Here is a 25,646-nt window from a genome sequence, read left to right as displayed (position 1 = left end):
ACCTAAGTCTTATGTAAAATTTTACCTTGAAGAGTTTTGGCATCTCGATAGACCCCCTAGAGATGTCTCTGTTGACGCAAATAGCTCAAACAGAATAGAACACTCTGTCTGGAGTTTTATGTCTCCTCATAGAGTGGTACGGACTGTCTCCTATGAATCATCAGGCCTTCCACGGCTTTCTCTCTGAAAGGAAAGAAATGAATGTATTTTCTGATCATATTCATGCAAATACAAAATTACATATTTTCTGATTATTCCACTCCTTGCATGCACCATAACTATTCAGGTGGCAGATGAGTTAAAGGAAACATGTAGCACCTGTGAGACACGGTTTAATGGAAAATATAACTTTGCCTCTCAGTTTTGCTGCAATCATGCACGGTCATTACTTCAATGCCACTCCGCTTTAGGTTCGATAACGTTTAAATAACAAGCATTACAGAAAAAACCTTCACTGGGTTGTACTAGCCTGTAGATTGAATAGTAAGTATGCAAACTAGTGCACTAGCTAATTTAGCTGAAGTAAATTAATCTAGCTGACATTTTAGTAAATTAAGGATATCATTCATTTAAAACTTACTAAAACTTCAGCTGAATTAGCTATTATACTAACTAGCTAGCATACTTGATATACAAACTACAAACTAACCAGACATTTTAAGTTGAATTGCTTCTTTCCTTTAAAAACCACATTCACTGCATGTAGTGCTTCAGTTCTGTCCTTCAGACTGAAGGTTTTTCTGTAATGAAAGGCACATTATTTGTAGCTGTGTTGAACCTGACAGGTCTTAGTAGGAGTTTAAATGTGTACGGTGAAATGCCTGCAGCTAATGACAAGGCTAAAATTCTCTGCTAAAGATTCAAGACACAACTTGGATTTGCACCCTAGAGACTCAGGACTCAACTCTGGCTCACGTGAAGTGACATTTCCACTGTCCAGTCACATGAAAAAGCTGCAAAAACAAGCCATTTAAGTTTGTGCTTATGACCACCCATTTAGTCTACAGCAAAGTAGCCCTACCCATTCATATTTAACGTTAAGTTATAAGGAGTGCTGTTACTACAGATGTAAACGGAAGATTTGTGAGCAGAAGGTTCGCCAACACAAGCTCTCTTCGCAATATGAATTTAATGAATGAAATAAAATATTGAACAAGTACCAATGTGCTGTTTGTCTGGTTTCCATACACACTGCATTACAAAACCATTTGAATTCAAAAGCAAACAGTCCCAAAGCATACAAGAATGATAACTGGAATATTCATATTATTACTTTTCCCTGTGCTGTGCATTAAGCAACATCCATATTCAAATACGGCAGACAAATGTTCGAAATGCATTTGCAGCTTTAGTATTCTAAACAACTGAATTATTAACTCACACATGAACAGAGCGTAGCTTTGAGAGTTGATTGCTCACCTACTGCCGATTTTAGGTATTGCAGCCCAGGAAATCCTGGTAATGCTCTAGAACTGATTCACAGAATTAAACAGCTTTACATCTTCATTAATTTTGACCTCTCATACAGACAGTCTGAAACAGAACTATTTGAGTGTGAACTTTTTTCCAAATTTCACTATAATTCAATCTCTCAGATATAAACAATATCATTAAGAGTGGTGGAAAAGAGAAATAAGGGTCACAATGTCACTACACAAACATAGCCATTTTATTTACTATCCAGAATGACCAGGGAACCCACACATGTCTTCTGTTTGTATATGTAATTTTGGTAAAGTAAACTATAGATAGCTTTTCTTTGGAGATGTTACACTTCAGACGTTCCTATCACCACCATTGTGACTTTGCTGACATCTTAACCTAATCTAATTATGCAGAATTTGTTCAAAAACCTGTGCAATTCCCCTTTAATGGTTTATTCTATACATTTCAGGTGCAACACAGAGACACAGACTGTTTGGTAATGGTAACCAAGCGATCAAACATATAGTAATCAAGCAAGGAAACTTACACACAGTAACTTAGCATGACTTAATCATCACACTTGCCTTAAACTGCTTCAAATTGTTAAGTAATCCTAAAACAGTCTTGCTTATGTAGTTTCTGACACTGTGTAAGAGGCAGTTATCTATAAACGAACAAGACAAATGTAGAGTATGGGCCCTTTAATGCTCCTTTAGCACAGATCAGAGAGCATGAAGGGCTTCACCCAGCCAGCTGCTCTGCATCTGCCTACTTTCTGCTCACACTCCACACAAATCCTGTTCCCCTCATAAAGATTACTGACAGAGCAAGCAATACAGCAAGGCCAATACCGCTCCCCCCTAACACACACACACACACACACAAGCGCGCACACACACGGAGCAGCCCTCATAATTATCACTGTACGTCACACGCATACAAAGAGACTGTTAGTCTCACACGTCACAGTAGTGCTAGTCATGGGTGTCAGCGCTTCAGAACGCCTTCAGACAGCTTTGTGTCCATGCCTCAAAGACGTGGAACACACATACAAAAGGCAAGGACCTCAGCTCCTCTCTGAGTAAGAGTACTGGTTGTGTAATTGTCAGGCATTTTCTGTTTAAGGCTATGTCTTGAACTATAACTGTCAGTTCCATAGATATCTACATTTAGTCTTTTAACAATAAAGTACATAGGCTGTGTGCTGTGTATGCATAATATACAGGTTAACCAATATAGGGGAGAGGAGATGCTGGGGGTCATACAACTACATATTGTTCATCTGACACCTTTGTTTACATAGAGAAGACAATATACACATCCATTCTTTTCTTTCACATGGCAGACGCATCTATTAATAAAATAGAATATCCTTAATAATGCAAGCAGCATTGTGAGTGTTGGAAAGGTCTTTTCTTAAAAATGTCAACCTTTTCTGAAGAGGCCCATTAAATTAACATAAACACTTCCTGGTGATGCCACAGCCATATGTTAATGGCCTCACTCTCTCTTGGTGGGTAGGATGGTCCTACCAATGTGGGCATCCATTGGCTGAGGTAACCAATTGGCAGTTAGTGTTTTCCTCCAAGCATGTTGAGCTTTCCAACAATGCCTTCACTCACCCAGAAAATGTAATAACAAAAACGCTTTTTAAATATTGGTCTAGGATTTCTTCCTGCATTGCTTAAAGCAATTACCAAGTGTAGCTGCTTAGATTGTAGTAGTCTAGTCAATTACCTCCAACTGAGCTATTCCTGTAATAGATAAATATAATTTGAAAATATCTGTAGAAATGAATAACACTCCCTAATTTCTGTGTTTTGACAACAACTGAGTTGTGTGCCAGTCAAAATCAACTTGTTAATGAGCTAATGCATATTAATAACTCGGAAAATTCAAACACGAAGCTGATTCAGCTTTGTGTGAAAAGGTCATCATAACAGTTTTAGGTTATATCACTCAATTCCTCAACCTGTAGATGGAAACTAAGAGGCAGCAGCTCCGTCAAAGGCCAGTCAGATGAGATTTTTGCCAGTTAAAATTTAAAAAAGTAAATTGATTGGTCATTATTTGCTTGAGTTCTTGTAAATGTGAGTTTAATAAAAATGAATGTATTACTAAACACAGGATGAGAGGGAGAGAAAGAAGCTGAAGGAGACTGACAGGGCTGAAGGATGGAGGATAGTGATCAAGAAGAAAGCGAGGGAGAGTTGCGTAAGCTTTTGGTTAAAATTAATAATGAATTTAATTTGACTTAACTGAGAAAATGTAGTATCTGTCACTATGACCGTGAAATTCTGTCACATAGCTTATTAAAGATGGCTACAGAGCAAAATCGGACTGAACTGATCCATAATCCGTGTATTTGAATAATATATTTAGGACCTTAAAGCTTATCTGAGAGAGAGGAGAGAGCATTGCTTGACTTCAGTACCTTTGCTTGATCTGTGCCTGTTGTAAGTGGATGGACACAGTGTTTGTTATACTGGCTCTCTGCTTAATACAAACTATGAAGAGACAGATTTACTGTGTGCCAATTTGACCAAATAACCATTTTTTGGTATACTTAACACAGCTGATGTACTTGACATTTTCTGGCTGTTCCTACTCTAAAAGTGCATTGTAAAAATTTTGGGGCTATTAAAAAAATTCTCTTTGGGGACCATGACCCCAGACCCCCCTAATGCAGGCTTAGCACCACCCATGACGGTGAATAGTTGCAGACCATACAGGGATGGTGTTCTGTTGTGAGTCTCTAATGGCAAACACAAATGAGGGAAAATGCTGCTAGTGCCACATATCATGTAAATGGTAAAATATCTGTGTCTATGAAAGAGCAAATGTGTTACTGTGACACTATTTACTGTTAATGTCACAGTAGATCTGGCGGTGCATTTTATGAATATGGCTCCATGTATATTGGTCTCTCCATTTGCATTTTTTAGCCACATTCCTTGTTCCTATTTTGTACTCTTTTTGTGTTTTGATCCCTTTTCCTGTTTTGTTGGATATTGATTACGGTATTGCATAGTTTGTGTGTGCCTGCCTGCCTGTGTACTGACCCCCGCCTGTGATGAGTGAGAATGCTGGATTGCCCCAAATAAAGCTGATCAGCTAATATATCCTGGTGATGCCAATTGTTGCCAGTTATGTAGTCATGTTCCAACAATGAAAAACATGTTCTTATCTGAAAACGGTACCAATGAACAATTTCCGTAAAACTAAGCTGAAATAAATGGACTGTCCCAGGACATGAAATATTTGGTTACCATACCTTACCATACCTACTATGAGTATACTGCAGTATGATTGCTGTGACACAATAATAAATGCAAACTGTACACTTGCTGAGCAAGTCCTGCCTGACAAAACTTGTCCCACCCTTAGCTCCACCTCCTCACTCCCACAATCCTAATTCCGTGATTTCCTCTTTCCCTCTCTTGCTTGGCCCTGCATGACCTTGCATCAAAATAGTAAGGGAGTCATTTAAGCTCTGCTTTATTCACAATGGGCTCTTCCCCATTTTAGAGAACGTCTCCTGCCGCCTGCATTGCCTGCTCCTTTTAGAGAAGTGCTTGTCACGTTGCATTATACAAACAGATAAAAGGAGCCCAAGCTGATGTTGAAACAAGGCAGCCCCTTCTTCAGTGTGACACTGAAATACTGTCCCTGAAGGGTCCGGTCAGATGATGTACAGTGGGCCATTCTTAACTGTAAAGCTTTATTTTTTCCCAGGATTTCTATCATTTTCATCTATTTTAATTATGTATACATTACGCCACACTTTTATAAAGGGTGCCAAAAAGGGTTCTTTAGAGGGATGCTATTAGTAGGACCACTTTTGGTTCCCTAAAGCATCTTCCAATGGACAGATCATTAAAGAGCCATTTTTGTAAATGTGATGTGAGAGTCTGAAGAAACTTATCCAAGCCAAGAATCATTTATGTGTCTTTATTCCAGGCTCTTCAGCTCTAGTCCTGGAGAGCTGGTGTCCTGTTTGCACAGTTTGGTGATATTCCAACTAAAATCCACCTGGTTCAAATCATTTGCTAATTGCCGGGTTAATTTAGGTAGGGAAATCACCAAACCGTGCTGAACACCAGCCCTCTAGGACCCGAGCTGAAGAGCCCTTTTGTTTTTAAGAGTGTCTGTAAACAAAATACAGGTATTGTGATTAGATTGCTACATAGACTGATTGCAATATACCCTTCAATATATTATAATCACAATGGTGAAGCAACAACATGACATTGGTTCAGACCGTCTTGAATTATTGTGATTTAAACTTTAGCTTAGTTTAGTTAAAATAAGGAAAACACATATATACATCACCAGGAACTGAACTGACGATGGAGCAAGTGCTTAGGCCGAGGGTGGAGAAGTGTGCTTCTGAAGGACCGGTGTCCAGCACATTTTAGTGATTTTCCTGCTCTAACTCACTTACTAAACCTGGTAATTAGCTCCTGAGTTGAATCAGGTGTCTAGGAAGGAACTTTACTAAACTGTGTTGGACTCTGGCCCTCCAGGACTGTGGTTCACCACCCCTGGCTTATATAGTTATGCCACTTGGGAGACCTCTAAACTAAAGTTTGAATCACAATAATTCAGGGCAGTCTTGACCAATGTCATGTTATTGTTTCACCATTGCGATTATAATATATTGCAGGGTTTATTACATTTAAGATATGTAGCAGTCGATTCTCAATACTTGTAGTTTGTTTACAGATACTCTTAAAAACAAAAGGGCTTTTCAGCTGTTTCAGTTGGTTATGCCACTTGGGAGCCTTCTGTGTCCAAAAATGTTTAATACAAAATAAAAAATTAAAAAATGCCTTACTTAAATGCCTTACCATACCTTACTTAAAATTCTAAGTTCATCAAACATCATAAAATGTGTTTACGTACCATAATGTAAGACACAGGATATGGGTATTTAATTTTTTGTAAATATTTTATATGTAGAAAATCTTTAGAAAATCTAAATATTGATATTTATATAATGTAGATGTTTTAAGCATTAAGCAAGGATTTTTACCATGTATGAATTGAGATTAGGACAATCACGATAACTCGGTTGCTTTTGTGAATATCACTGAAAGAGAGGAAATCCACACCAGCGGGAGCTTACGAACACATGTATATTTTTGTTACTAATTAAAAATATAAATTGTTACAAACTGTGCATATGAATTAAAACCCTATATGAAGTAAAAGGTTTTGTTTAACTAGGTCTATCTGAACAATTTGGCAGGCAAACAGACTCCAATAATATAATAAAACTTTTAAAAGTTTAGATTTTCCATTAATGTGATTCTATTGTTTTTTTCTTTGTTTGTTTTTCCAGCCCTGTAGCAGCATATTGCTTCATGTCAGTGCAGAACTAAATAAGCTGAAACAGTCCTTTGTTATTATTAAATGTTTATGAAGCCCTGAATGAGGTGAAAACAAAACGTGCTGGATTCAGCCTCACTCCTCTCAGCCTCATCATTTCATCGTTTGATGTGAAAGCGTTTGTCACCATCGGCGATCAAAGGTAAATGCCGCAGCGAGCCTGATGAAACAAGCTGTGGTGTTTGTGTGACTGAAACAGCGTGATACACACTCTGCGCATGCGTGAGGTACAGGCCTTTCATCTTGTGCCTCTATTTCCCTTGTTTACTGCTTGGTCGGTGTGTAATCAGTGTGGGTTCGTGTGAGGACAAAAATTGGTCATAGCAAGCGCACATTTTCCACTTGAGATGTAGACTGTGGCAGCGAGAGCAAGTCTGCTTAGCTTAGCTCTAATATCCGTTTGGGTGGATGGTGTGTAGGAGTCCAGAGAAAGTAGGGCTGTCCTTGATTATGGATTTTCTTAACAGACCAAGACTTGATCTTTGGCTTAAAGTTTACTAATCCCTAATTTCAGCACCTCTTCAAACATACAGTGCAAACAAAGGCCAATAAATCAATAACATAGGAGGCTGTTGGAAAACATTACAATTAAAACGTTCTTAAAGGAATATTTCAGCATGTTTCAGCTTATCTGCTGCAGATTTGTCAAACAGATGATGACTAAGGAAAATCATTTGTATACCAGTGTGCAGTTACTTGTCCATTGTCCATGGTAATAATCTGTATGTTACAGATGCAGCAGAAAGAGATTAGGTTGAGAAAATGCTGAAGTATTCCTGTAAATGGAAGATTTTAGATTTTTTTCCCATCATTTGAGCACAACAGCTGTTCTTTACATTGTGTAAAATGCTAATGATGAATAGACAAATAGAAATGCTTCAAAATTACTTGTAATAAAACAATATCTGTATAACTTACATTAAAATATAATGTTTTTGCCTTCTCCTGTAAAGTTAAGGACATACATGTTTTGCCTTCTCCTGTAGAGTTAAGGATATACATATGTTCTTTTTTTCAGCAACAATATATTTATTAAACAGATCCGTCCGTTACCAGAGAGTGAAGAGAGTGATTCATTACACCAGTGAATATGTCTCCACTGCTCCAGACTCCAGTGGCTGTGTACTCTACACCACTCCAGCCGACACATGACATTGCATATATAGAGCTTAGGCTTGTGTGCAGCTGCTCGGCCATGGACGGCCATTTCATGAAGCTCCTGATGCACAGTTCTTGTGCTGGTGTTGCTTACAAAAGCAATTTGGAACTCCGCAGTGAATGATGCAACAGAGGATAGACGATATTTACACACTATGCACTTTAGCACTTGGCAGCCCACTCTGTGAGTTTGCAGGGTCTTCCGCTTCAGGGCTGAGCTGTTGTTGCTCCTGGACACTTACGTTTCACAATAATAGCACTTACAGTTGAGTACACTTAACCATTTCCAAACTTCCCCTCGAGGAAGCTCAGTGTTAATTGTAGTTATCAGCCAACATCTGATTGGGCTAATCAGTTCTTCATTAAATTAAAGCAGGTGTGCTGCTGAAGGATTTATGGCTGGGTGCGCTGAGGAGAAACATCTAGAATCTAGAACTTATAAACTGGTAGGAAAAACATATCAACTACTTTTTTAAAAACAGGGTTATTTTTTAATGCATTGATGTTTCTTTGCATTTAGTCTAATGCTATATAGTGTTTTGACAAAACAGTCATTGTTCAGCAAATTTGGTCTGACAAGTGGTGGGGCCACTGTCAAGAGGGTAAAACTTACATACAGCAATTCAAACGTAAAGCTGTGTGTCGTATTAATATCTCATGCTTTATATGTCAAGATTTAAACATAAAAACATAATATTTTTAGCAGGTAAGTAATATCATACGTATTTGAAATAGAGATTCAGGTGGCATTTTATTTGTGTGTGTGTGTCACGATTCTTATCTGCATGGCTATGTTATAAATATTTTTGCAATATACCCCAATAATAATAAATATGGTGATAAGTCATAAGAAAATGAAGGACTATTAATACCTTTAACAACATATGCAGCAAATAAGTTCTGAAATTGTTTCTAGGGCAGGTTAGTGCTCAATTAATTTCATTTTTACTGAATGTAATTAAAAAAAGCTGTATTTTGAGTTTAATCTAATTATTAATTGTAATAAGTGATATCTGACAAAAAATTTGCAACCCAGCTACGGACTTTTCTCTAAAACCATCCCATGACCCCAAAACATACAAGTTCCCTACTCTATTTGCAGTGTGAGTGATGGAGTGATTTCCCTGTCACCTTCTCTCTCTCTCTCTCTCTCTCTCTCTCTCTCTCTCGTCCTTGCGGTTGATGGCAGAGCATGCAGGCCCAGGGTGGTGTGTGTTTTGTGTGATGGCAGTGTGTTGAGCCATGTGATGTTGCTCTGGAGGGCAGCATAAATCTCAGCGCAGGGAAAGCTCGCTCAGGGCTATGCACTTACTTCATGCCTCAGCACTTCAGCAGCTTAGAGACCTTTCCTCTACGCAAGCTTCAGTGAGAAGCTATGGCAAAGAACGCACGCTTAAGGCACCTAGTTGACCTGCTTATAATAGCGTGTTAGCATGTTAACCCCTTAAACTGCAGCCTTATTATTCAGTAGCTTAGGATTTATAATTCAGAGGGTGCTGAACTCTCAAATAATAATATGTTAATTAATGACACACTTTTGGTGTTATTATTTTATCACTATGTTTTCAGGCAACAATGACACAGAAGCTGTTTTACAGATTCTGTAATCATGCTGCATCCAACTAGAGCTCCTAACTTAGAATTTCTATCAGCTGGGAATTCCCTTTCGGAAAGTTGGGATGGGGCTCTCAAAGGGAATTCCACCGAATGTTTGATGTGAAATGGTGCTTTGTAGAGAAATATACTGCCTCAGTTCTCTTTACAATGGTGGTGCTAGCAAACAAGTTCCAATATCTATAGGAATTTTATTTCCTATAAAAATAACTAGCAAGCCTAGATGTGTCTATGTAAGTAATGTAACAACAGAATATCTACAAGATTTTTACTTCAATGTATTCAGATGCTTCACTACTGCTACTTCACTGGTATGCTGTGATGTGTTACTGATAATCTGTTAAGATTTTATTAATCATCTACAAAGGACCACTCCAAATAAAGTGTTACCAAAAACACAAATGTGGTATCGATCGAAAGCTGAGAATCCATAGTCTCAACTGAATGTCTTTGCTCATTTAGCTACTATAAAACAACATGCTTTTGTTATCACCAGAGAAAACTCACTGTAATTGTTGTAAAACATAGTAAATTGCCAGCAGCTTCTATAATCTATAGCATTAAAGTCACAGTAACTATTGTGAATATGCAGTCTGTTCCTGTGTATCTACAGTAGTGCTGGGCATGTTTTACAGCTAAAGAGTACAGGCAGTAAAACAGCAGACATAATTGAAATGACAAGAAATGGCAGTATTTGCTCTGAAGGTCAGTTCAGATGCCAGTGTTTTACTGTACACAAATATGGGTGAACTACTACAGTAAATCCAGAGCACTTACATCAGGGCTCAATACCCAGCAATGCTGACTCAAAACTGTAGATGCTGTAACTATACGCCACATTTTATGCAAAAGTTTGAACGCCCCCCAGTCAAACTGTTTTCTTAGTGAAAATATTTAGAACATCCTCTACAAGGAAACAACTTACACATTACATTTTTCGGCAAGTTTTAGTGCATAATTTCTTTTTAATTGCTGAGGTTAACAAATTGGAAAAAAGTAAAACAAGAAATTTAAAATGTGCTATAACTTTTGCACAGGACACATTTTATGTTTGTCCCAAGATGTTAAATTCAGCACCTGCACAGTAATTGTGCTTTCAAATGTGCAGAGGTATGTTCACTGTAATGGGACCAAAAAAGCTACACAAATTTTTTGGCCCTCTTTGTCCTGAGATTCGGCTTTATTTCACTAGTAGATACTGTGTTTATTGTTTATTTGTACTATATTTATTGTACAATCAAGACAGATGTGTTAAAAACAAAACAACATGCACATAGACTTTAAGAGGACACTCAGATGGTTTTAACACATCTGAGTGTCCTCTTAAAGTCTATGCGCTGTTGTTTTGTTTTTGTTTAGTGTTATTTTGTGTTATTTTTTAATACAAATATTGTGTTGAAAAAAGTGGTGTCATGGCCATAACTAGCATGAGAACACAGGGTTCAGGACTGCAGTAGTTTCTGAAGTGTTTTATGAAATTCAGTGTGGAGACAGAGATGCAATGATCCAGTCAGAAGTGACTGGTGACAACTGTCTAAGCGTTGACTCTATCATCAGGAGATCGCGAGTTTGACTCTGTAACCTTGGCGTCATATGCTGAACTTTGAGTTAGGTAGATGTATTGTTAATATGTTTCTTCCATTACCCAAAACCCTAACCCTAACCCTGGCCTTAACCTCAACCCTAAACTTAATCCTAACCCTCATATGTTTATAACATGTTACTGAGTCTGTTGAGTGTTTGTTTCATCTAAAAAGACCACTCAAAATAAAGTATCACCATGTTTTTTACTTTTTTCCCAAAGAAACAAGCTGTCAATCTAGAATGTAAATATAATTCATTTCCTAACTTACTATCTAATTAAATGTTATTGCATAATTTCCATTTGTATTTACATTTGTGTCTTGAAACAAAAGTACTCTTGAATAATCCTGCTTTCTGAAGGTTAACAGGAGTGTGCTGCTTGGGATATCACTCATTTAAGCAGATGTGTGTAGGCCAGAACGATGTGTCACACAGTCCTCATTCGATCCAACATAAAGATGTAAATGAGCTCCCCCACAGATGTAAATTAATGTAAATTGAGGATGGTGTTGGACCAAGGATGCTTCCTTGCGGCACATCATTACTTACAGATAATGAAAGGTGCTAAATCTGAAGATCCAGCTTGCAGTGAGTACAAAGAACGCTTTGCTTTTTTAATGTACCCCAGTGTTCCTGTTGTTGTGGTATTTTCCGAAAACAACCTGGGCACTGTTACATATGTCAGGGACTGAGTTGCTGAAGTACAAGAAGGCTGAGGTGCAGTACTAAAATTTGAGTTCCAAACAGGAGAACCTTTGACGAAACTGCAATTAAAACAGCTATTCAGAAGGTTGACTTAAAATTTCAGGTTGACCTGTCTAGTTTTTTATAGCGCAGAAATGTTTATCTGGAAAGCCTGTGATTGGTCAGGATGCACACAGTAAACAATGTAACAACGCGGTAAACAGCCTTCTGCAATATCAGTTTTAGAAAGTCCAATATCACAATATTGATTGACTACTTATATACTGTGCTACCCTTGAAAATAATATATAGTTTCTCACTTTCTGTCAAAATGGAGACACGCACATTGAGATTCTACTCACACAGCCAGGACACCAGAGGGCCTGTCTGTGTATGTGTTTGTGTATGTGTGTTTGTGTGTGTGTGTGTGTGTGTGTGTAAGGCAGAGAGCGAAAGAAAAAGAGGGGGGCTAGTGTATGGCACTATTTTTGGGATGAGAACAGATTTCAAAGTAGCTCCAGCAAATTCTCCCTCCCAAACCCCCAAAACTGAGACAATCCCAGCTTGTATGTGTGTGTGTTTGCAGAGCCTTTCCTCAGACTTCAGTGCACAGCAGAATTATTTTCGGGTAAAATCTGACTCACTGGGCTTACGATGACAAATCTAACCTAATTTTTTTTAATCTTTCACACAGCAGAGTCATTGGTGGCATACAGAGATTATCTAACTGTACTCATTCTGTTGTTTTAATAATGTGTTTATCCCAATTACATTATCCAGAAATCTGCATCCTGAAGGAAAATGTGCATGCAGCTGATTGTTTTGTTCATTTTGTGTACAAAAAACATGACTAATATTATAGGTGCTTAAACAATGAAGCAAGTGCAGCACCTGAATACCCAGTCTAATTGGTGAGGGCCAGTTACTTTTGAAGGTCTAGAATGGCCCAGCACAGAATGTTGGCAGTTACTACAACCAGCAATGAATGTTTCTGGCACAAACAAATTTTGCAGCAAAGTGAAGATAGCTAGTTGGTAACACCTTATCTGGAGTGGTCCTTTGTAGATGATTAATAAACTCTTAACAGATTATCAATAACTCAACAACATATCAGTGAAATAGCAGTAGTGAAGCTTCTGAATACACTGAAGTAAGTATCTTCTAGGTTCTGTTGATACATTACTTATGTTAAGTAGATGTATTGTGAATATGTTACTTTCATCATGCAAAGCCCAACCTTACCCAAAACCTAACCCTAACCCTGGCCCTAATCCTAACCTCATTTCTTTTTGACATGTTAGAGAGTCCATTGAGTGTTTAATATATATAATTAATAGTTTTAAATTCAAAATAAATATTAAAATAAATCATAACTTAAAAAATGACAGCTGCCCTCTACTTTCTGTGTAAAGTTTATGATAAATGGCCAAAAATTGCTCTTTATTTTACTGAAAAATAACATTACGGAAAATAATGTTTTCTCCTGTAAAGTTACCATTTTTTGGAGATATGATGTTTTGTTTTTGGGATGTATTTTTCTTATATATAGGTACTTACATTTAACTAATATATGGCTGCTGTTGGAACAAAACCTTGTATCTCCATTTCTGTTATTCAGTTTTTGTCATAGTTTGAAAATGTCTGTTGTTGTGTCAAACTTTCATGATGAATGGACCAAAAGAAATGACCCAAAATGACTTGGGAAAAAAGTCTGGTTTCATGGACGTACATTAAAAGTGAAGGATGTTTTTTCCTTCTCCTGTAAAGTTACCATTTTGGATATACGAGGTTTTGTTTCCGACAGCAGCGATATGGAACATGTAATTATTTAATATAGATAATCAGATACATAGTACATTTGGGATATATTATTACTACATACAAATGGTTACATGTTTATAATATGAAAACAAAACAAGGGTGTGTAAATGAGTGTGCCTTAAAGCTTCAAAGCTTTTTCTGTTTGTCGACAGTGTGTATTATGGGCTGTGGTTAATCATGGATATCATTATGCCACAACGTCTGTGTTTTCTGACCCAAACTGACGACTGGAAAATCAATGTGTGTGTTTAACTGCCCGCTGTATCAATGACAAAGTGAAGACTCAACAGAAGTGCTTCTCTCTCTCTCTCTCTCTCTCTCTCTCTCTCTCTCTCTCTCTCTCTTTAGTATCCCAGAATAGACTGAAGGAATGAAGAAGAATGGAGGAGGGAGAAATGTTGAATAATGAATTTTGAATAATGGGTGTCTAGACGGCATGGCATGTGTGGCATTCACAGCCTCTGCTAATTTATCTTTGACTGCAGTCAGTGGTTATGTTTAGGCAAAAAGCATTCATCAGTGAGTTATAGCTGTAGCTTCTTTTTTGATGGCTTCTGGGCCACAGTGTGCTAATTTTACAGTGTACTATCACAAGCTTTTTCAAACAAAGGCAGTAATAATTCCTCCTCCAAAGCACCTGACTCTTATCCTGTGACTACGCTGAGTTCTGAGTTTGGCCCAACCGATATATCTGTTGGCCGATGATGTTGGCACATATTCAAGTCACATTAGTTTATTGTCATCAGCAAAAACCCTGCTGATAAAGCACTGTGACCTGTTTTGTTTTGTACTTTAATGAACAAACATTTTGTTGTGAGGTAAACCGAAAAAAAAACATCACACGCTGAATACAAGACGTAGTCTAACCAGGTTTCAATCAGATGTTAGAAATGGACAGTAGTGGCAGCAACTCTATGCCAGGGCACTTTACATAAAAAGTTGCTATAAAACTGCAGAATACAAAGTGAAATATATGTTAATGTCTGTTACAAACTTCAAATAAACAACAGAAGTTCCTTCAAATGTCCATGTTTAATCTAGAATGACCAAAAAAATGTTCATTTTCACCAGTGCTAACTTAGCATTAGCTACTATTTGATGTTATACTATCAGAAACCCCATAGATGTGCTAGCAGAAATAACATTACCGTAGGTGTTTTTTGTTTGTTTGTTTGTTTACATTAGGAATGGTAGATGTACAGTTTTAACACGTGAGACAGTTTTAACATGGAGCACAGATGACCATGAGTGCTGTTCAGTCACCATACAGTGCTGTTCAAAAGTTTGGAATCTCTTGTTATATTAGTAAATACTGTCATTTTATTCAGTAATAACTTATACAGTGTAGATTGAAATACTATAAGACACCAGAAGGTATATCAAGGTGTTTTATTCAATATACTGAAAAGTTTCAGGAACACCAAAATGTGATAAATAGTGTAATATAATGATCCAACTCAAGATTTGGTCACCACTTTTCAAAGATGAGGCAATTTACTCCAGCAGCACTGCTGTGTCTGATCCACTCAGACCAGCACAACACACACTAACACACCACCATCACATCAGTGTTATTGCAGTGCTGAGAATGATCCACCACCCAAATAGTACCTGCTCTGTTAGGGTCCATGGGGGTCCTGACCACTGAAGAACAGGGAAAAAGGGGGCTAACAAAGTATGCAGAGAAACAGATGGACTACAGTCCGTAATTGTAGAACTACAAAGTGCACCTATATAGTAAGTAGAACTGATAAAATGGACAATGAGCGTAGAAACGAAGAGGTGGTCATAATGTTATGCCTGATCGGTGTATTTACTCTATCTCTCACAGTCCTCTGCTGTGCCTCTTGAGAAAGTGACGATGACGTAGGCATGAGATCATGCGTGTTTAAGCAGACTGATGGAGTGAGAAACTGTCAATTGGTGTTTGTGCCAGAGTTAGAGAAAGTGTTGTTGTTGTTGTTAGTTTGGATTAACGAAAGAGTGATGTGTGAAAACTGCGTTGACTCAGACTTGTCCAGAAACTGCATCTGAGATCGGTCAGTTTCCACAGGGAAGTTTTAGGTGGTGGACCACTACCACACACACTACCATGTCAGTGTCTCTGCTGTGTTGAGAATGATCCACAACACACAGCGGTCCTGTGGCTAGAAACTGACCATTGACGAAAGGAGAATGGGTGGCTGACAAATTGTGCACAATAACATTTTCTACTGTAGAGTCAAATGGTTCCCGGGGGGCCGTACTGTGCGCTGAAACAGACTTCTAAGACCAGTTACTGTTTCTTTTTCCATGCTAAATCAGAACTAGGATATACTGAAGAAAACTACACAAAAGAGTGTCTAACTGCTAACAGTCAAATACTTGTGCACACACACAAAATACGTTCAATTTCAGCTGTCACTGCAACACCAGTCTCTACATGTTCTCAGATTGTTTATCCTCTAAGTGGGTTTTATTTAAGCATGATTTACTGAAACTGAGCCTGTGCTGTAGTGGATTGCACTTGTAGCCAGCTAACTACGCTAGCAGTAGTTTATCCCCTAAGGGTCATCTTATTTTATCGTTTTTCTTCCACAAGTGGACAATAAGGATACAGTCTCAAGATTAAACTTCACAATGGAGGCTACAGTTGATCAGATTTAAAAGTAAATATATTTTTTTAAAGGTACCAAAAATTGGGTCACTTTTGTTTCCTGAAAGAACATTTTCACAGCATGTTTTATTTAAAAAAAAAAAGTTCTTTAGGGAACCAAAACTGATTCCCTTTTGGACACCTTCGTTTTAAAGAATGTAGATGAAGATCAGATCATATTTCAGAAGCCATTCATGCACAAACCCATATAATAAGTTTACAGACTTTTTCTCATAACTGAACACAGCAAGGAAGTACAAACTCTGGAGGAGTTGATTTAAGATTGGTGATTGGGCACAGTCTAGCTCATACAGCTTTGCACTGCCAATTTTTCAATCCAAGACCCCCAGCCATGGGCAGCATATGGCACAGCTGGGTATCAAACCTGAGTAGCAGTGGTAGGTCTTACTTCCGAAGCAGTACTTGAGGCAGTAATGCTACCACTTGCTAGGAATGCTAAAGTATGTATCAGATTTTTTTTAAATTTTGATGTCATTAAATCATTACGATGTAAACAAAGTTCATTCAGATCGGGTATGATGTGAAATGTGAAACTCACTAAATTCGAACTGTTCTCAACAGTGTCTTAAGTGTTTCATGACTTCTTCACAGAAAGGTGTCCCATGAAATGGTTACAAATACACTACCTGATGCCTGAGACATTGTTTATGATGGTTTTGAGATAGGATTTTGACCTAAAACGTATTTATTAAAGGACATTCCTGGCAGAGATGCAGGGCATTGTAAAGCAAAGTATAACATTTTTTTCAATTGAAAATTAAAAAATAATAATTTTCATTATTTCATCATTATCTAAAGATCAGAAGACTGTCACAAACTACCCCCTCCTGGGCCGGTGCAGTATTTTTTCCTTTGTTTTTTTTTACTTTCCAGCTCCACCCTGCAGTTATTATTTCATTACCAAGGCAGCTTATCGGCAAGCTATCAAGCTTCTCAAGCCTATGTGAAGGTATGTCCTTACATAGAACTGTGCAGTGCTGTTTAAAGCTACGCTATGTAAGTTATGGGGGTTTGGAGACGTCTTTGGCAGAAATGTGTCATTGCACACAAAGTGCAGAAGAACATTCTGTAACATCGGTTGTGGTTCAGACCCCTTCCTGAAGCAGATGAATCTGATGATTGCAAGTGTGTTTTGAAAGATTATTTAAAGAGGAACTTGGTGAAGGACGTGTCTTACAAGGATGTAAGTGAATGATCTATTATTGTCAACACATCTTCATCAGTATGATGAATTTGAATTTGAGTCAGACCTTCTTTTTAAGCCTGTGGGTGTGATATAAATATGTAAAGACGTATGGCAAGGTCTGAAAAACACCACAAAATCTGACCTGACACTTCTGACTTCTAAATGACGATTATTTCAGGCTTTGCAGGGAGACATGCAGCAGTACAAGGACAACATATTTTAGCGTGTTTTTTCTCTTGACTCAGTAACACTACATCTTTCGTACACAGTGCAGCTTTAAAGTATCTAGTGACATGTTGTCTCCTGAGGAGAAAGAAAAGAAAGGCCTTTTCATTCTGTACCCCCAAAAAGTGGATCTTCCGAGGGTTTAATATACTGACGCAACTTGATGTGACTCTGTAACCCTGTGAGACCCAGCGAGGGCCACAGAGAGTGCTGGATTTGGCAATTACAGGGAGCACTCTGACTTGGCTGGAATCCCCACATGAGTCTCTGAGTGTGATGGAACTGTGCCCAGTGACTCAACCTCTAAGTGTGTGCCAAAGCCCACAAACAGCAGCTATATCATTCATTATTCTCACTTCACTCAGATCCAAATAACCAGATTAGATGGGCTCTGATACAAACACCCAGTCAGTTAATGTATTATCTGTCTTGATAAAAAAATCCCCCTTGTTCCCAATTAGTTCGCTTCACTGTCTAAATGTTGTGAAAACCTTGCATTAGGTCCTTGCATTATTGAAAATACTGCAAATGTGTGTTGGGATGACATGTTTTCTACAGTATTGATGTCTTTGCTGAGGGGATTGATTCTTTCTCTAGACATGGACTGCAAAATTAGCTTTAAAAAAGAAGGAATCTAACTTTTTAACAGGTTTTCATGTATTTTTATATTTTTCCTGTCAATTTAGTTTTAGTCAACTCCCAAGACTAGCCTCAATCTGTAAAGTAGAATCAATGATTAAGTCTTAATTAAGTCTTACAATGATTGTCATAATTAAATCATACAGATTTGTGGAATGATCTAGAATGAATGTCTCCTAAAATGTGATCATTTAAGATGTCAAAATGAACATCTAGTTTAAAGCCATCTTGTGTTCCAATAAAGTGGGTTTAAAATGGACATTATCGTCAATAAAGGAAGGTTCACTGGTTTCTAAATCTAGATGCCTGTGTACTTTTTCTATCAGTTGTCTTGTTTTTTAGATGCGAAGTACCTCACGGACATGGCTTGTATTTCTTCACTAATTGACTAACTCACTCAGGCTGAAGATTCTTCGGAAGGGGGCACCACTCGCCCTCAAGTAGATCTTGGTGTTTAACATAAGTGGTACTTCATATCGGTTACACTGTGTGTCCTTATTTCAACATTTTGTTCATGAAAGATAAGACACTGTCAAATATTTTATGTGGTTCTTTTTAAATAAGACTTAATAAGATTTACTTTCTTAAAATTAAAGAGTTTTTATGTAATGATGCTATTGTAGGACCACTTTTGGTTCCCAAAATAGCCTTTCAGTAGCTGTTTCTTTAAAAAAAAAAAACTGAAGTGAAAGCATTAGCAAGCCAAAAGTTGTTCTTCTTTGGCTCTGGAGAACATTTTTGGAAACCTTTATTTTTTACTAATGTAGTTGAAGATCAGATCACATTTTAGAAACCATTCAAGCATGAAGCCCATATCGTTCCAAAAGGTTCACAAACTCAGCAAGCTCAGCGAGGATAACACAAACTCTGAAGGAGCTGATTTAAGATTGGTGATTGGGCACAGTCTAGCACTTGCAGCTTTCCATTGCCAATATTTTAGGCCAAGCACCCCTAGCCATGGACAGCATATGACACAGCTGGGTATCAAACCTGAGTAGCAGCAGTACGGCGCACTTCTGGGCAGAATGCTAAAATATGTTTTAAAGGTGAATCTGCTCAATGGTTCTTGTGCTGAGACACAGTAAATTGCTCCCTGCATGCTGTACTATGAAGTAATTCATGGTGGGAAGGGATTCGTATGGGTTGTATTTAATTTGTCCAGCCATGTAGGACAGCAGAGGGAGCCTGAGGCTAATAACAGTTTCAGCAAAGAATGCCTTAACTTTTACCAACTTCATACAGAGAGTTTATAAATCTAGGGTACTTTGCCTTCACTGTAGCCATTTGGCTTCCTGCTGCTCATTTCATTTCAGATTAGGGACAGTCATTCAGGCTCTTAGTAGATCACTGCACTTCGCTTGCAAATGTAATGCAAGCAAAATTTTGCTGATGCTTTTGCAGAATCTCCTATCCTGTTTGTCTTTGAATATCCATCTTTGTGATAGTATCAGCGTGATGCTGAGATAAGCTCAGAAGCGATGGATTCAAGTGCCATTAGACGCAGCGCTGGCTGCTGAGATGTGTTTTGTGGTGCCTTTATACCTGGAATTAACGTTACATAAGAAGCTGAGACGCTATGTGTAATTCATCAATAGGCCTATTCCATCCGCTTAGCCACACTATCGCTTTGGAAAGAAGAGTGAGGAATATAAACAGTGTATTAGCGTAGGACAATGGCTCTTTCAGCTCCCATCTCTTTCTGAATTCAATGTCATCTGCTGTTCTGCTGGCACGACAGATATCTCCTCCTTTTATGTAATCGGAAGGTCGCGCACAATCTACCAGCTTTAATTTATTCAAAGTGAAATGACATTCTCAGTCTGTGCAGGCAGGCGCGAACACACACTCGCACACAGACTTCCTGCAGGCGTTTCTGAAATGGTTTCCAGGCACATCCTCTTGTCTGCTTGTATTATTCCATAGGTTTGATGAGTTCAGTATGTGCAGGGAGGTGAGTCATTAGCGCATGATACACGTAAACCGCAACATGCGTTCACTCACGCAACATCGGCCACTGTTTCAGCGGTTTGCCTGACCAAGGTCTGAGTACAAAGCTCAGAAATGAATTAGATGTTGATACAAATCCCTTTTGTCAACAGCTCTTGCCATGAAGTGGACTATTTCTATGCTAATGTACATATCATGCAGTTTTTCAAGGGATAACATGTAGAGTGCACAGCTGTTCTAATTACACACCACCCCCTCTCTCCATTTCTCTCCCTTCATGGTCCCCACCCCCATGCTGTTTCTCTCTTTCTGTCTCTCTTTTTCCATCTATTCCCTCTTTCTCTCCTCTCTGTAGGTGTGTGGTAGACTGATCCCTCCTGAGTGAGGTGGTGGGGTGCTCATGGCTGCCGCACAGGGCCTGGGCTGGCTGGGCTTGAGCCTGGCTCTGCTGGCCCTCAGCGCGGTGTGCCAGAGCTGCCCGCCACGCTGCGACTGTGTGGCTCAGCTGCGCTCTGTGTCCTGCCAGCGCAAGCGCCTGTCCGGCGTGCCCGAGGGCATCCCCACGGAGACAAGGCTGCTGGACCTCAGTCGGAACCGGCTGCGCTGGGTGTCGCCGGGAGACCTGGCGCCGTACCCACGGCTGGAGGAAGTAGACCTGAGCGAGAACCTCATCTCTACACTGGAGCCCAATGCCTTTGCCAGTCTTCAGGCCCTGCGCACGCTGCGTCTCCGTGGGAATCAGCTGAAGCTGGTGCCCATGGGTGCCTTCGCTCGCCTATCGAACCTCACCACCCTAGATCTGAGCGAGAACAAGATTGTCATCCTACTGGACTACACTTTTCAGGATTTGCGCAGCCTCAAACACCTGGAGGTAAGAATGATGAATAGACTGATGAGAGAATGGGGGAATTGCTGTATCATGGGAAAAAAAAATTGAAAAATGTTGTTTAAAAAAACTAATTCAAAGAACAAATGAATCTAAATGAATCTAATCTTCGTCCAGTATTTTCTTACTTACTTACTTCTTTTACTTATATTGAGTGTTTTGTTCCATCCATTCTTACAGGTTGGTGACAATGACTTGGTCTACATCTCCCACAAGGCTTTTACAGGGTTGCTGGGTCTAGAGGACCTGACGATAGAAAGATGCAACTTGACTTCCATCTCTGGCCAAACACTGTCCTACTTACGCAACCTGGTCACCCTTCGACTACGTCACCTTAGCATCTCCTCCCTTGAGGACCAAAATTTCCGTAAGCTATCTGCTCTCAGGGGACTAGAGATTGACAACTGGCCATACCTGGAGTACATCTCCCCACTTTGCTTCCAAGGCCTAAACTTGTCTTGGCTGTCCATCACTTACACCAACATCACTGCTGTTCCTTCTGCTTCTTTCCGCAACCTTGCTTACCTGACATCTCTTAATCTGTCCTACAATCCTATATCTGTGCTGGAACCATGGGCATTCAAGGATCTGATAAGGCTGAAAGAGCTGCACATGGTCAGCACTAACCTGCAGACTGTGGAGCCTCATGCGCTGGGTGGTCTGAGACAGATCCGAGTGCTCAACCTGTCCAACAATGAGCTGATCACTCTGGAGGAGCGCTCCTTCCATTCCGTCAACAGCCTTGAGACTTTGCGAGTTGATGGGAACCCTCTTTCTTGTGATTGTCGGCTTCTCTGGATCCTGCAACGCAGACGTACCCTGAACTTCGATGGCAAGATGCCTGTGTGTGCTGGGCCACCTGAAGTACAGGGCAACATGCTGAGTAGTTTCACGGATTCAGCACTGTTTGATTACTTTACCTGTCAGAAGCCCAAGATACGTAACCGAAAGCTTCAGCAAGTGACGGCACGTGAGGGCCAGTCAGTATCCTTCTTGTGCCGTGCTGAGGGTGAACCAGCACCTGCCATCATCTGGATTTCACCGCAGCGGAGAAGAATCACTTCAAAAAGCAGTGGCAGGATCACAGTCCTGCCAGGCGGAACTCTGGAGATCCGTTACGCCCAGGTGACCGACAGCGGCACATACATCTGCATTGCCAGCAACGCAGGTGGCAACGACACCTACTTCGCAACACTGACGGTGAAAGGACAGCCACTGGACTCGGCACTGTTTGCCAACCGCTCACTGTATGCGGTGGACTTTAACGACACGGGTCTGAACAGCACACGTGTCTTCCTTAAGTTCACTCTGGACCTCACCACCATCTTGGTGTCCACAGCCATGGGCTGCATCACCTTCCTGGGTGTGGTGCTCTTCTGTTTCCTGCTGTTGTTCGTGTGGAGCCGCGGAAGGGGCCAACGCAAGAACAACTTCACAGTGGAGTACTCCTTCAGGAAGACGGAGGGCCCCACTACTAGTGGGACCTCCGGAGGGACCCGCAAGTTTAACATGAAGATGATATGAAACAACGCAGCCAGGGGCCCCCTGGGGGAGGCATGAACACCCAACACAAACACACAGCGCTGACTCGCAGAACCACACGCAGCAGAAACAAAACATCAAGAAGATCCTAGGTCAAGATTTGATCTTAGGGACTGATGTGGTTAAGCTTACTTTGATCTCACTGCCTTCGGAAAAGGTATTAATACTTTGATTGCAGCTGATTGTACCGTATATGTGGCAGTAAGTCACATTTTATAAATTGTTTGGATATTTGGTAATCTTTGAATTCTAAGCTAAATGATAAGTTTCCTTTCCCTAAGCTTCATTTGCTTGAGTGGTTGGTTGCCACTGTTCCACAGTTTTTAAGATACAATATTCTGTTATTGCTGATGACAATTTTGTGAATGCACAATCTGAACAGCAATTCTGAGGAACAGGGCCACCAACTAAACATAAAGCTGTATTCATAAATTTTAAATATAGTAGCTTAAGAAAAATGGCATGCAGATGTACTGCTTAGAAATTCCAATTTTGAAAATAATCAGTTCATAATTAAAAAGTTTTCCATTAATGTTTTCAAAATTTAACCCCCACCTTGAACATCATTTCACAGCTGAAAGAAGTTAAGACCAGAGCCTAATGAGAACCTAATGGTTTGATTACAAACAAAATTGGCATTAAAGCATTAGTCTTAATGACAAAATAATAGAAAAGTAATGCACCACAAGCCACTGACTCATCATTTACAACAACAAGCTTGACATTGTGTTGTGTCTGCGATTAGGTGCTGTGTGAGTTGGGGCAAGCACACTGGCCGCAACACTGTGACTGCACTGCTGCTAATGCCGTGGTACTCTTATAGCAGCACTGCATCACAGTGGGTATAAACTAACGTGCAACCAGGACCTCAGGGTCTGGTTAGGAAGCCAAGCCGTGGGTACTGGCTGCACAATTAGTGGATGTACAGTGCTTAGACCGGAGTGGTGGAGGGCTGGTATGGGGGACTTGATTACTTCATATCCTCTCCACCACCAGGCCTAAGCACAGGCCGACGACCCATAAGCCTTCATGGGGGGAGGCTTCCCAGGGCGTCAGGGCCATTTGATGTCAGACGCATGGTGTACACATACATGAAAACACATGCAAACATACACTCAAGCCATATGCATTTACTGTCAGGCACAGCTCAACAGAACAATTATAGCTTTATTTATTTACAATGATGAGCAAACGCATAGTGCTATGCAGGGAAAGATGTGACATGCACACAAGCTTTCCTCACCACACTGGAGCATGATTGCATTTCAGCTAATTGTAAAATAATAATGTAACCAGAGCACATTTTATTTTTCTATTATATCATTGTACAGACTTTTGTGTTTGATTAACTGACTTAGCAATTAATTAATTATTATGTTAATTGAAATGCATGTTTTGTTCATGGTTGTTGCCTTAGCCTCGCCATGCACATTCATTTAATTATGTTAATTGCTTTTTTTTTTTTTTCTTTTTTTTTGCAGGCACTGGCAGTATTAGCATCAAGTGTAATAACAAATTATATTGTTTATTGCTGAGAGTTTTTACTGGGTTGATAACGTTATGAAAGCATAGTCAGGTAGAGCCAGTTGGAACAGTGCTTTGAAGATAAGAATGAGCATACATAGCAGCACTATAAACATGTCATAACACCATTTGTAGCCTTTTAATGTCATCATTAGTTGACTTAAGGCTCAGTGGTGTAGAGAATTTTCATTTCACATAGCCTCCAACAGATACTTCTTATATGTCACTAAATGCATTATAACACACACAAAACATATATGAGAAGGGGTGCTTGGTGACATCACCACCGCCCCAGTCTCTGTTCACTTTCTCTGACACTATTGGCGGCCCGTGTGCGAAAGTCTCTGCTTCTCCTGCCCAGTCTTCACCCCCCATTAATCCCCATTCCCCACACCCGGACTGGGTCTCAATGAGGGAGGGGTCCCTGGCTGGTGACCACGGATGTAAATGAAAATCATGACACCCATCTAGCCCATGTGTATTTGACTGTAGAAGGTATTATCTCTTTATATGTTTAGTTTTGGTATGTATTTTGTACTTAATTTTAATGGATTTATTTTATTAATGTTTTGAAATCGCCAGTTTTTAGCCAGATTTTATGTTGATGAATTATCTGTTCTCAATACTAAACTGTTACCACATAAAGGTTTGGGGAATTGATAAGAAGAGGAGTAAAATGTGATATTATATCAAGACTGCTCAAGTGCTGCCTTCACATGCTGAGGAAATGATGAATACCCCCTAATCGCCAATCAGAGTTGTGCATGAACCAATCATAGTTACAGAAACCTTTGAATTAATTGTGAAACACAACTCTCATCATGGGACGTCTTTCATTATCAGTGGTTAATGGGGAGGGGGGGTTTCCTTGTTTTTCTAAACACAACTTACATTATATGTCCAAAAGTTTGTAGACACCTGCTAATCGAGTATTTCTTCTGAAATTAAATATATTAATAGGGAATTTGTCTTCCTTTGCGTCTACTCTTATGGAAAGGCTTTATGCTAGATGTTGGAACATTACTGTGAAATGCATTCAGCCACAAGATTAGTTGGATTAGTGCTGGATAACAAATGCCACTCCAGCTCATCCCAGAGGTGTGGAATGGAGCCCCATTACTCCAGAGAATACAGTTCCACTGCTCCACAGCCCAATACTGCGAGGCTTTATACCTCTCTAGCTGACATTCTGCATTGGGCCTGGTATTCTTAGGCTCATGTTCAGCTGCTCCAGAGCATCCCATTGAATTGGTCAATGCTTTATACAAGCTGTATGTGCATGATTGAAAGCTTGTGTCAGCCATGGGTGTAGCTGGAAGTATAGCTGAATTCACTCATTAAAAGAGCTGTCTGGATACTTTTGG

General features: G+C 39.6%; 1 protein-coding gene across 1 annotated transcript in view; it reads left to right on the top strand.

Annotated features, from left to right (window-relative positions):
- LOC118797131 (leucine-rich repeat and immunoglobulin-like domain-containing nogo receptor-interacting protein 3) overlaps positions 1–23,240 on the top strand; it is a 67,381-nt gene extending 44,141 nt beyond the window's left edge. Inside the window, exons 2-3 of the mRNA XM_036556367.1 lie at positions 20,686–21,201; positions 21,397–23,240. Coding sequence (XP_036412260.1) covers positions 20,731–21,201; positions 21,397–22,740 — 1,815 coding nt within the window. The 5' untranslated portion in view covers positions 20,686–20,730 and the 3' untranslated portion in view covers positions 22,741–23,240. The remainder of the gene's footprint in view (positions 1–20,685; positions 21,202–21,396) is intronic.
- The last annotated feature ends 2,406 nt before the right edge of the window (positions 23,241–25,646 follow it).

Source organism: Colossoma macropomum, unplaced genomic scaffold (assembly GCF_904425465.1).
Source record: "Colossoma macropomum unplaced genomic scaffold, Colossoma_macropomum, whole genome shotgun sequence".
Lineage (NCBI taxonomy): Eukaryota > Metazoa > Chordata > Actinopteri > Characiformes > Serrasalmidae > Colossoma > Colossoma macropomum.
Note: the sequence above shows the minus strand (reverse complement) of the source record. Positions and strands in the feature narration are given on the sequence as shown.